Here is a 13,256-nt window from a genome sequence, read left to right on the forward strand (position 1 = left end):
TGTGTGTGTGTGTGTGTGTGTGTGTGTGTGTGTGTGTGTGTGTGTGTGTGTGTGTGTGTGTGTGTGTTTTGACCTAATGGTGAAATGAAGCCTAATACCCTTTTGGTTTTAGATTCATGTGTTGTATGTTTTGGGGGTGACATCTTATTGTATTTCTGTTTAGAACTGATCTGTCTTATGACTGATGAACACCAGGGTTCTGTTCAGAGTTGCTTGTCATACTTGGATCCTGATCCTAAGGGGAAGCCAGCAGGGTTTGGCTCTGCTAGAGCAGCATGGACTCAGAGCTCCTCCCAGAGGATACAAAAATGACTCCCAGGTGAGTTGCTCTAGAGCCAGAGGAGATGGCCTCTTATGAGATTGTCTGTGCTTTACATAAGAAGCTAATAGTGAAGGGCCATACAGCTGAGCCATTCAAAATTTTAGGTCCTAGGATTAACTTTGTTTGTTAAACTAGAAGTTATTCTTTTCAGCAGACCCTTTTTTTTCCTAGTCAGAAGAATCCTTTCACTATGTGCTTTTTTCGGTTTTGTTTAGTTTTAGTAATGTAGTTGTATTTCATGGTGATCCCTTCCCTCCCCCTACAAGGTGGTTAATACCACAGACCTGAAGGAACACATTTTAAGTTGTAATCTTTTTTTTTTTTTTTTAAAGCAATTGGGGTTAAGTAACTGGCTCAGGGTTACACGGCCAGTTATTTTGTGTGGGTATTAAGTATCTGAGGCCAGAACCAATCCTATGTCTCCCAACTCCAGGCCAGCACTCTTACTCACCGCGCCCCCACCTGGCCGTCCCTTAAGTTGTAATCTTAATGTTGGATTAATTTTGCTAACTTCCTATGATACTGATAGCTTACTTAGGAAACCTTGATTTGGTTTAGGTGGAATTGGTAATGAATAATCCTTGAATGTAAATAGAATTGTTTTAGGTTAGGTTTAGATTTTTTTGCTATAATATGTAAATGTCTTTGTCAGAATATACCTTTATACGGTTTATGAAGATATGTAGAAACTTCAGAATGAATCTGACTTTATATGTCAACTTAAGTGCTTTAGTTTTTAATTCACACTTAAGAAATTTCTGATTCCTGTTTCAGTATAATTGACAGAACATTGAACTGAGAACTAAGAGACTTGGATTTGAGTCCTGACCATCACTTGCTGCATAGAAGATTTTTGACAAGTTACTCATTTAGTTTCTCTGGGGTTTAGTTTCCTCATCTATAAAATGAAGGGGTTGAACTATGATGGTCTTAAAAATTTCTGTGCTCTAAAATTTATTATGATACAAAGATTTCTCTTGTGATATTCTTTTGTCCTTTAATTTTCAGTTCCAAATTAATTGGAGCCCCAAATTTTCCATTTGCTCATTTTAAAAGACAAACTTAGAATGTTTGAAAAAAGACAACCAGTGTAATTCTTTGAGATACCAAGGCAGAAAAAGTTCTGCTTCATTAACAGCAATATAAAATCACTTGTTTATCTAAACTGAGAATGGGAAAATTTTTCCTGTGCCTATTCCTTACTAACAAAGGGTTCAAAAAGTGAATCATATTAAGTAGATGAAAGATTTATGGCACATGTATAATAAGATTTCAAGACTAGTTTAAGAGTTGTGTAGACATTTCTCTGAGTAATAAAATTATATAAAATGAAGGCCAAAGTATTATGCTTTAATCATAAGTAAGCATAATTGAAATGCATTCCTGCATGTAGAATTACATTTTGAAACACACCCACATCTGGGTAGGCACAAAATACACATAGAGCTGTGTTTTAACTTGTATCATTACATAGTTCTATGGAAAAACAAGAGACATGAGTTTCTGCTTAGAATCCATTCCTTTTGTTTGTACTTTCTCAGGAATGCATAAATTTAGTATTTCTAATAGTACTCTGAATTTTTTTTTAGGCAGTCTTAGGTCGTGTGTCTCCACAAATTTTTATCAGAGATAAATTTATGTTTTTATTCTCTTCTGTACTGTTAGGAATATTCATGGTATATCAGAAACAGGCAAGATGCTAACCAACATTAATTTGTTGGGTAAATCTTTTTTTTTTCCAGAAATACTTTGTTACTTAATAGTCCTCTCATTCCAATCTCCATTCCCACCCCCCACCCCCAAAGTCCCAAATGTGTTCCTCATTCCATCACTAGCATATCTACCACTTCCCCTGCTCCCTGCACCCTTGTGGCAAAGTGCCTCCTCCCTTTCCCTCCCTTCCCCCCTCCCCCCTGACACAGAAAATGAAGGTGGTCTTCATGTGTTCCCAAACAGTGGTACATTTCTCTGGCTCTTCAGGAAAAAGGAGCTAAAAGGTAGGACTGGAGAAACTGGTATCTCCCAGAGGATATATTTCTCATATTCTTCTTAGGTTTTCTTCATTTCCCATTCCTTGGCCTTCTGGAGCACTTTCCCTTTTCTGGAAGCATTGATAGATGGGCTCCTCTTCCTCAGTTCTGAAGTACAGTTAACAGGGGGAGAGGGTTCTAGACTGGGAGGTTTATTTGCTGTTTCTCCAGTCTTGCGTTGGTTGGTCACAGTAAGCCCAAGAGCCGGTCCTCCTGCCAGGGATTGTTTCAGGCTCTCCTTCACGGTCACAAGCTTCAGTTCTAGGTCAATCCTTCTCTCTTCCTTCTCCTGGCACAGGGTCTCTAGCATCACTAGCTTCTCTTCTAGATCCTTTAATCTCGTCCCTGCACTGTTCTTCAAGGCCTCCTTTAGCTCCCTCTTCTCTTTTTGTAGGGTCATTAGCTCATTCCGGATCAAACCCTTCTCAGTCTCCAGCTTCTCCTTCTCTACCAGGTACCTCCGAGCATCTTCTTCTGCCCGGTTCTTCCCATACCTATATTGATTGTCACTGGAGGCATGGTGCTTGATTTTGACTTGTGGGTCTACACGCAGTGACTTCTCACTGCATGAAGAGGCGTGACGCTTCACTTGGGCCCCAGATGGACGCTTAGGCTCGTCATCCTCCAAAATTGAGACCTCCTGCCTGCCACAGAGAATCCGAAAAGCAAAATGGGTGCTTGGGACCAAAGCCTGGCACAACCTCACAGCCCTGAAGGATGATGGCATTCACGTGGGTCCGAAGATCTGTGCGATCCTTGTGGAAATATAATGTGTTGCCCTTGAGGCGACACCATCGTTCCTTCCAGCACTGGTTCCCCAAGATGTTCAAGTAACCACAGCATGGCACCCCTTCTTCCGCTGGGGACATCTGTGCATCTTCGCTCTGTGACTTCTTCTTGGAGAAGCTAATAATGCAGTTGATCTTGCGGCCAGCAGCGCAGCTGACAGAGCCCTTTAGCTCCGCCAGGCTTCTCTTATTGCCTCTCCCAGAGTCTCCTGGTTCACGGCGACTATTGGTTGAATACCCTTCCCCTGTGCTGATGCTGTCAGAGTCTGACGTCTGCTTGTCTGGGGATAATCTCTTTTCTAGGTCTAGTTTGCACTGTAAAACTGGGGATTTGGGCTCCTCTGTTCCATCGGCTCCACTGCTAGACTTGCTCACCTCTTTGATAACCTTCAGCCACTCTTCAGCCTGTTCCTTGCTCTGTACAGCCAGAACCAGGACCTCTGTGCCACCCAGAGAGAAGCACAGCTCATGCTTCTTGCGACGTCCATCCCTGGGCACATAAATGACATTACAGATGCCCAGGGCCAGCTTCAGGTGGGGCTGGCGGTCCTTGGAGTTTTTGTAACACAGCAGCTGGTTGTCCCGGATAAGAGTCAGCTGCTTGGCCCACTAGCCAAAGCGCTTTTTCCGTAGCAGGAAGGCACAGATTCTGCAGTCTTTCACCAGGTGCATGGAGGCTTCCTTGGAGGGCCACTGGTGGGTTAACTGCTGCCCTTTTCCATCCTCTTCTTCATCATCATAGGATTCATAAGAGCTGCTCATGGCATCTGAGTCATTATAAGAACTCTTCTGTTCCCCATTAATCCTGGTCACAGGGTAGCTGCTGTCTGCATCCTCATAGTAACCATCCTCAATGGAGTTGGGTGGGCTTGAACCATTGTGAGAGCTGATGTACTCAGGCGTCTTGCCTGGACCCAGAGGAAGGGCTTCTTCATAGTCATCTTCTGGAGGAGGATTAGTGGGAAGAGGTGGAGGAGGATCTGATGATTTTCTTTGGAACTGGCTCGTTGCTGGCTCCAGGTTGTCTCTGTCATCATCCTCATGCGTGTTCTGAAGGTTGCTCAGCGCACAGTCAAATTCTTCAAAAAGAGACTCCACAAAGCTAGGTCCAGAGTGCAAGTCTGCTGTGTTCATATACATATAAGATATCTCCTTTCCTGAAAGAGGCTGTAGGTTCTTCAAAATGTCTGAGACAGCCACTTTCTTCTCCAAGGCGGCTTCACTCAGGGGCTCATGGTCCAGAAGACTAAGCAGTCCCGTAAGCTCAGGAAGGAGCTGCTCCAGCACTCTGTTCTGCTCCATAGGAACAGCGCACGGAGCCCAGACTGCGGGCTCACACCGGCGCGCAGGAGCTGAAACTGCTGTCTCAGTTTCGGGACGCGACGTAGGGGAGCTGCGGCTTTCCAGACGCCTCAGCAGAGGCTGGGACAGTCCCAGGAGATCTGCAAGTCTGGGTAAATCTTTAAAATATGTTTAAGTTGAATAGATTCCACATTTTTAAAATTGAGATATTCAGAATTCAGTTTGATTAACATTAAATATATGCTTATGTGCAAGGAACATTGTAAACTTGGGGTAAAAAGATTTAAAAATAATTTTCCTGTCTTCAAAGAATTTACTGTCTGTGGAACTATAACCACTAATATAAATAGAATGCTGGTAGAGAGGAAAAAGAGAGAGATTCAGAAAAATTTCTGGAGTAAAATTGGAGGAGCAAAGTACCTATCAAGGTATTAAAGGTTACTGTGAGACTTTTTTTTTTCATGTTGTTGTGTTGAATTAGAAATGAGACTAAATGATAGTCAGTGCAGCGTATTTATAATTAATTGCAAAAGACAAAGTAACCTAAATGCAATAAAGGAATGGTTAATTGTAGTATATTAATGTATTGGAATATTTTAATATACTTAAGATAATTGACAAATATGAGGAAATAGAGAATATAGAAAGACCTTTATGAAATAATGCCCGCCCGCCCCCCCCAAAATAAAGTGAAAGCCCAGAAGACTATGACCACCATATAGGAAAAGAAAATGAGAATAAATGAACAAATAAAGGTCACTAATGGAGAGAATTGACAAAAAATTAGAATATTTTGTACATTTAAATTAATTCTTTTTTTTTTTAAGCATTTGGGGTTAAGTAACTTGCTCAAGGTTACATGGCCAGGTATTTCTGGGTGGGTGGGTGCTAAGTGTCTGAGCCTGGATTCAATCCCAGGTCATCCCGACTCTGAGGCCAGTGCTCTTACTCGCTGTGCTACCTGGTCGCCCTTAAATTAATTCTTTAAAAATTTAAGTAGTTACATAGCTTCTTTAATGGATTTTATTGATATTTAATATTGTTTATAATAAAATATTTTAGAATATTTTTAGCAATAAGTAAGACTGTTTTTAGCATTTTATATATATAGGCAATTCCTCCTTTGATTTAGACATGACTGATTTAAATCTCTTCATTCACTATTTAACTAACTTTTGGGTAAAAAAAGAAAACAAAAACATGTTATTTTTAGATAATCTGTAGACTCAGAAGCTATAAAATGGGGCAGTATAGGTAAGGGTTGCTGATCCTTGGAGCAGAATTCCAGGTAGGATTGATTAATTATAGTTTGGTCAAAGTTACCGTATTATTTCCAACCCCCATCCCCTTTAAAGAACTTTTTTGGTGACCTTTGGTTTTCTATGTAATTATTTTGTAAATATTTATGTGTATGTTTTCTCCCTTGAGTTCTACAATTTATGTCGTATTCTGTACTTCCATACAGCCCTGACACCTTTCTGCAAAGAAAGTATGCCTTATTAGTCTTCTGGATTGACTGGTCATTTTATTTATGTGCATATTGGTTCTTTCTGCCTTTGATATTTGAAGGAATTTATTTCTTGTAGTAGTCTATCACTGGGTCAAAGAATGTGCACATTTTAGTGAATTTTTGAATGTAGCTCCAAATTGCTTTATATAATTATTGAACCAGTCTGCCAGTAGTACAGTCTTTCTGTGTGACTTTCATCCAGTAATTGTCATTTTCCTTTTCTGGCCCATTTACCTATCTGATGGAGGTGAGATAGCATCTTGAAGTTTTCATTTGCATTTTTATTAATCTACTCTTTTTGTCATATAACCACTGAATTTAATGGTACAGAGGGAGTAGAAATTTTGATTGGAGAAATAGCAGAAACTTTTAGATATGTGCCAAAATTATTTGATTTTACCTTTGATTAATTCCATCGAATTTGTAAGGTATGTATAATTTATGTGTGTTACATATAAATCTTCAATTATTTGACTTAGGATTTGAGTTCCATTTAGTGCTATTTTATAAATAGAGGAAATTATCTGGAGGACTTGGGTTCAGATCTTGTCTCTGTCACTTATTACTTGTGTGACCTTGGGCAAGATACTTAACGTATCATGGACCTCACTTTACACATTTGTAAAATGAGAGGTTTGGACTAGATGGCCACTGAGGGCCAAATTTCCCTTTATCCTAGTCATCTTCCTCTTAATTTTTCCCTGTCTTTTTGTACTCTCAGAAATGTGACTCCCTCCAGAAGACACTATATCTCTGGCTGTCTTCTCCTGTATCCCATGTTTTGTCTTCCATTTTCCTCTCCCCCCTCCCCTATTACTGGACCAATCTCTCTTCCCTCCAGTATTATTTGGATCAAACTTCTGGTCCTTCCCTCTGCCACTGTTACGTAGTAAATCTCTTTTGAGGTTTACTACATTTCTGTCACCTAATTCATCTTAATTTTTGTGGTAGCCTACTGGTTTCAGGGTCATCCTATTTCCTTTCTCAGCAATAGTCAGTGTGCTTTTGTTAAGTACTTCCTATTTCTGAAGCTAAGCTCTGGGGTTTAAAACCATTCTCAGCCCTCAAAGCAGCTAATGTTCTTCTTTTTTAGGAGAGTCAGTGCCTGACTCACAAGTCTTCTCTAACCTTGCCCTCTCTTTTGACTTTGTTTTATTATTTATATCTCATGGAGTCATTAACTTCTATTTGCCCAATTATAATTTAAAGGATTTATTTTCTCCTATAAGGTTTTGTACCTCTTTTAAAAAGCTATTATCTGTCTTCATAACTTTCTTGCATAGCTCTCATTTGTTTTCCCATTTTCCCCTATTGCTCTTATTTAGTTTTTTTTTTTTAATAGCAATTGGAGTTAAGTAACTTGCTCAAGATTACATGGCCAGTTATTTCTGGGTGTGGTGCTAAGTATCTGAGCCCGGATTCGATTCCCAGGTCATCCCAACACTGGGGCCAGTGCTCTTACTCACTGTGCTCCCTGGCTGCCCCATTTTATTTAGTTTTTAAAATATTATTTTTTGCTCTTTTTAAAAAATCTCTTTCACTTACATGATCTGATACAAAGAGAAATGAGCAGAACCAGGAGAGCCTTGTACCCAGTATTGACAACAATGTGTGATGATCAGCTTATCTCAGCTGTAATGATTGGACTTACCTCTTCTTAGAAATTCCAAAAGATTCATGATGGAAAATTCTATTCATATTTGGAGAATGAAGTGGTGGATTCTAAGTGCAGATTGAAGCACACTGTTTTCACTTTATTTCTTTCATGGTTTTGCCCTTTTGTTATATTTTTTCTTTCACAACATGATTAATATGCAAATATATTTTATATGATTGCACATATATATTCTATATCAAATTACTTATCATCTTAGGAAGGAAAGAGGAGGGAGGAAATTTAGAACTCAAAATTTTATAAAAAATGAATATTAAAAATTGTCTTTACATGTAATGGTGAAAAAATAAAATACTAGTTATAAACGCCTCCCTACCCCAAAACCAAAAGAAAAAAAAATCTCATTAACTCTTCTAAAAATTCTTTATGAGCTTGTGTCTAATCTACATTTTACTTTGGGGGGCTTTGCTTGTAAATGTTTTTGAGTAATTATCTTCTGTTTTTGTGTTTTGATCTTTACTATCACCATAGCAGCTTTTTATAATTGAGGGTTTTTTTCTTCTGTTTGCTCATTTTTCCAGCCAACTTCTTGACTTCGGGCTTTATGGTAGTGTTGGACCCTGCTCACTACTGGGGGAATGTGTATTGAGCTTTTGTCTTTTATGTCCTGCTGCTGCTTTCATAGCTCAGGCTGGGGTCCTGCATGTTTTCAGGGATTCCACAGTGGTGTGGTTATTTTTTTTTACTGCCCTTCTGGTATGAACTGCAAATTCCTGACCCAAGTTTCAGTCTATTAGCTTATTATGTATTTGAGTTTCAGTAGACTGCTTCTGGACTCAGTCACTATTTTTTTTTTTTTAAGCAATTGGGGTTAAGTAACTTGCTCCAGGTTACACGCCAGTTATTTCTGGGTGTGGTGCTGAGTATCTGAGCCCAGATTTGATCCCCAGGTCATCCCGACACTGGAGCTGGGGCTCTTACTCGCTGTGCCACCTGGCCACCCTGACTCAGTCACTGTTAACCCACAGGGAAGTTGTACAGGTTCAGAGTGACTGAACTGCTGGCTTCCCTTTCGTGTTAAGTTTCCTGCCCTCGTTATTCCACTGCAGGTTTGTGTGTTATGAGGGAATTGAGGGGGGGTTAGTATGGCGAGCAACTAATTGTGGGAATTGAGTGAATCACACTAACTCCATCTTGTGATTTAGTTCTGGAGCTTGCTCAGTTCCCTTTCTATTTAGTTATGAGTCTAGTCCAACTACTGTCTTGTGAGAAAATTTTATTCAATTGTGGGAATTAGAAGAAAACCTTAGTGTATTGTTTGAACCTATCCCCTCATCGCTAGGAAGCTGGGCCACCTCTACCTACTATTTAGAGACTCCTAACTAAGGACCTAGGTTGTACTGACCAGTTATATCCAAAGATTAATGCAAGAAGTTTTCTTACAATTGTACATTTCAAGCAACCCATATGTCTTTGCAAACTGTCCTCATATTGATCAATCAGTTAGGGTTTCCATGTGCCTTTGATTATTTACAGACCCTTGGGGTGAGTGTAACACCTCTTTTTCTGATTTCAGAAGATTGTACCTGTTCACTCTTCTCCTTCCAACTTAGAAAGAACCTAATCTTTCACCTAATTAGAAATCAGATTAATGTCTTATTGTTTCCTTTTAATTAATTGGCCTTATTTAATTGTTTTTAAAATATAAATTCTGTCTTTTCCAGTATTCAGGGTCCAGGCCTAAACTGAGGAGGTCGGGTCCCAGTTTGTCTGGCACTTGCCATGTATTGCTTAATAAATTAATATGCTCAGAAGATTGAACCTTTGCTTCTTCAGCCTTTTCATATTTCATCTGCCACCATAGGGCTAAAGGTTAGAACTAAGTGGAAACTGTGTTGCCTTTTTATGGCTCTTCTTCACCCTGAATGCGTGACCTGGAACTGGGTACTATGAGACTGAGTTGCCAGATGGCACCTTGTTACTGATCTTAGTGCCAGTTCAGGGATCTTCCCCACCCCTCCCCGGTATTCTCTCCATTCCTGCCCCTACTCCTGGCCAGCCCCTCTCCCCAATGCCAATGTCCACAATATGTGACTTCCTAAGTTGCCTTGTTTAGGAAAAATCATTCACTGTGCTGTTTTCTTGGTTTTCTGATCAGAATTATGTCTAGCAAGTTGTGGAGTAGGTGTGCTCAGTTTGCTAGGCAAACATGCTTCCTCTCACTCCACCATTTTAACTTCACCCTCTACCCTTAAATTCATAGTTGGGGATTTTAGTTTTATGTGTTAATGTCCCCCTAAATACTCTTGTCTCCCTTCTCCTTTGTCAGTCACTAAGCATTTATTAAGAGCTTATATATAAGGCACTGTAATGAGATTTAGGGATACAAAACTCCATATTTCTTCCCTGTAAGGAGTATGCTTTTTTTTTTTTTTAAGCAATCAGGGTTAAGTAACTTGCTCAAGGTTACACAGCCAGTTATTTTTTGCGTGGGTGCCGAATATCTGAGGCTGGAACCAATCCCACAGTTCCCAGCACTGGGGCCGGCGCTTTTACCCACTGCGCCACCTGGCTGCCCCAGGACTATGCTTTCTAATTGGGGTAGAATTAGATGTTTAAATAATATACAAGGTATGTATATATATGATATATACAAACTAGAGAGGTTATCTGAAAGGGGAAGGCATTAACAACTAGGGGGACTAAGAAAAGCTTCCTTTAGAGATGGGATTTGAGCAGAGGCTTGAAGGAAACCAGAGCTGCAAGTGGTCTAGTGTTGTTGACTCATATATAAGATTGGAAAGTTTGGAAGGAGCCAGGTTATAAAGGTATTTAAATGCAACAGGACTTTATATTTGATCCTAGAGGCAAAGAGGAAGCACTGGAACTCTTTGGACAGAAGGTGACATGTTTAGGCCTTCAATTTTGTAAATCCCTTTGGACGCTAAGTGGAGAAAAGATTGAAGTAGGGAGAAACGTAAGGCAGGGAGATCATTTAGAAGGCTTTTACACTGGTACTACATGAATGGGTAATGAAGGCTTAAACTAGGGGATTCGCTCTATGCATGGAAAGAACCCAAATCATTACCTCTTTACTGGGCTCATTCTCTTCTTATCACTACTGGGTATTTACCCAATAGTTAGTTGATAAATATAACTATACCTTTATCTCTGCCCTTGAATTCCTTTCCCTTTCATCTTTGTACTGATATATTGCCAAACTTTGGCCCTTGTTTACCCCACCATTTGCCTTCCTATGTTGCTGAACACTGCTGAAAGATGTTTCGCAACTAGTATTGACTGGATTAACTTCAATGTGATGTTATCTAATGTTAACCAGACCCTTGATACTACATAGGAATGTTTTATTTTTTCCTAATTTACTCTCCAACATGTTCCTCCCAACAGCTATATTGAATCTCCTATTTCCTCATTTGTCATATCTTACCTCCCTGTCAATAGAGGATCACCCTTCTTTCTTGAGAAAACTGACAATTTCTTTTGTGTGCTTCATTTTCTACTCTCTACTCCACTCTCAGTGTTATACCTCAGAACCCATGCATGTCAGTCCTTATTTATTCCTCCTTTGCTACAGTCTCTCAAAAAAGGGTACTTCTGCCTGCCAAGTCTGACCTGTCTATTTAAGTCTTAGATCTTATATCCTCTGGGAAATTGCCTCTTTACTTATTTTCTTTCTTTTATCTTCCCTTATGCTACTGTCTGTACTGGCTACAAATTTGCCTACCTCTTACCTATCATTTAAAAACCTTCTTCTGACTGTCATTCTTTTGAGCTACTATTCTATAGCTCTTCTACTTACATTATTGTAGTCATTTACACTTTTAAAAAATTTAGTATTTTATTCTTCCTCAGTTACGTGTAAATTTGTGCTTCTTTTAAAAAAAATTGCCTATGCTCATTGCCCCACTTTTCCCCTTGCAATATGATTTTTGACTCTACTACTCTACTCTTCAAGGTCTCCTGACTTTGATACTAACATTAAAATCTGAGCTCCTCTTCCTTTACCATCGCTGTCTCATAATCCATGATCCTTTTCTCTGTCCTTACTCTTCTTGAGTTCTGTATAGCTTTGACATTCTCTGCACTTCCTCCTGGATTTTTTCATCCCTTGGCTTTTGTGACATTACTTTCTTCATCTCATAATAAGTGATAGCAATAACAGTAATAATTGACATTTATTGTTCCTCACAACAAGCTCATGAGGTAAAAATGCTTCGGTTGTTATTATCTTCATTTTATAGATGAGGAAACTGAATCTGAGAGTAGTTAAGTGACTTGTTCATGGTTACCCATATGGAAAATATTGGTGTTGAAGGCATAAATTCAGTTGGTATCTATCTTCACTCCAGGTCTGGTGCTCCATGTCTGCCTTCCCCCCATACCTTTTGCCTCCTACAAATCTGAGGTTTTCTTCTTAGATTCCTTTGTTGTATCATCATTTATCTTCTAACCATTAAACATGGATATGACTCAACATTCTGTTCTGGTGTCTATTTTTTTCCTTGGTGATCACATCAGATATAATAGATTCAGTTATTACTATGTTAATTCCTTTCATGTCTATATATCTAATCCTTCTTTATCTCTTGATTTCCAATTTTGTCAACTTTTAATTTGACATTTCTACCTGGATATTCCTTTGGCATCTGAAATTAAAAAAAAAAAAGTTCAAAATAGAACTAATTTTCTCACCCCCAAGTCTACCCCTTGTTCAACTTTCCCAGACTCTAATGATGATTTCATTCATCTGTTCTAGTCTCCTGGGTTGTCAGCCTTTGTTATTCTTGATTCTTCCCTTTCCCTCATCCCATGATATATACTGTTAGTTGCCAAATCTTATCCTCAGCAGCATTTTGAATTAAGTCGTTAAATTGTAGTGTACACGTGGGGTATAAAGCGTTAAGAAGATTGGAAAGCAGGGGGTCCGGTTGTGAAGGCTTTTAAAAGTCAAACAGAAAAAAAAAAGTCAAACTGAAGATTTTATATTTGATCCTGGAGGTAATTGAGGACGTTGGAGTTGGAACCAAATGGTCAAACCTGTGCTTTAGGAATGTCACTTTTGAAAATGAGTACAGGATGGTATGGAGTAGGGAGAGGTTTAAGACAGGGAAACCTACTAGAAGGTAAATATAGTAATCCTGCCATGAGATGATGATGGTCTGTAACTAGTCTCTGACTATGTGAATGGGGAGATATGAGAGATGAGAAGACAGAAATGACAAGACTTTGGAACAGATTATATGGGAGGCATAAATGCTAATTGAATAGTCTAATATGTTATTAGATTATGGATTTAGGTGACTGGGAGAATGATGGTGTCCTCAGCGGCAATAGAGAACCTTGGAAATGGGGACAATTTTTTTTGGAAAAATAATGACTTATGCTTTTGGTTGTGTTGAGTTTGTGATGCCCATGTGACATCAATTTAGAGCTAAGAGGCAATTGGTGATTCTAGACTAGAGCTCAGGAGAGAGATTAGGGCTGAATAAATAGATAAGAATCATTCAGCAGTTGATCTTTTAGTCAAAGAGCATACCTATCCTTTCTTGCATCATTTCACATTGTTCCCTAGAAATATAATTTCAGCCATGGTTTATTTCCTGGAACTCAGAATTCCATCTCTAGCTTCTATACTTTTTTTACAGTCAATCAGCAAACAAAAAGAGAC

The 13,256-nt window shown here is 39.2% G+C and overlaps 1 protein-coding gene and 1 pseudogene across 10 annotated transcripts in view; one reads left to right on the forward strand and one right to left on the reverse strand.

Annotated features, from left to right (window-relative positions):
- CDK19 (cyclin dependent kinase 19) overlaps positions 1 to 13,256 on the forward strand; it is a 238,585-nt gene that overhangs the window by 116,079 nt on the left and 109,250 nt on the right. For 3 of the 10 annotated variants that reach the window (XM_069077062.1, XM_069077061.1, XM_069077063.1), the window contains one exon: positions 164 to 319. The exons of 6 other annotated variants lie outside the window; for them this stretch is intronic. In XM_069077062.1, the coding sequence (XP_068933163.1) occupies positions 185 to 319 (135 nt within the window). In that variant the 5' untranslated portion in view covers positions 164 to 184. Of the gene's footprint in view, positions 1 to 163; positions 320 to 4,472; positions 4,595 to 13,256 lie in introns of those variants that run through there. One more of the 10 variants, XM_069077066.1, reaches the window with a different exon arrangement.
- LOC138152962 (actin filament-associated protein 1-like 1 pseudogene) lies at positions 2,248 to 4,442 on the reverse strand (annotated as a pseudogene).

This window comes from Petaurus breviceps, unplaced genomic scaffold (genome assembly GCF_028583685.1).
Source record: "Petaurus breviceps papuanus isolate PSGF00001 unplaced genomic scaffold, PetGlider_PUasm1.0 90977, whole genome shotgun sequence".
NCBI lineage: Eukaryota > Metazoa > Chordata > Mammalia > Diprotodontia > Petauridae > Petaurus > Petaurus breviceps.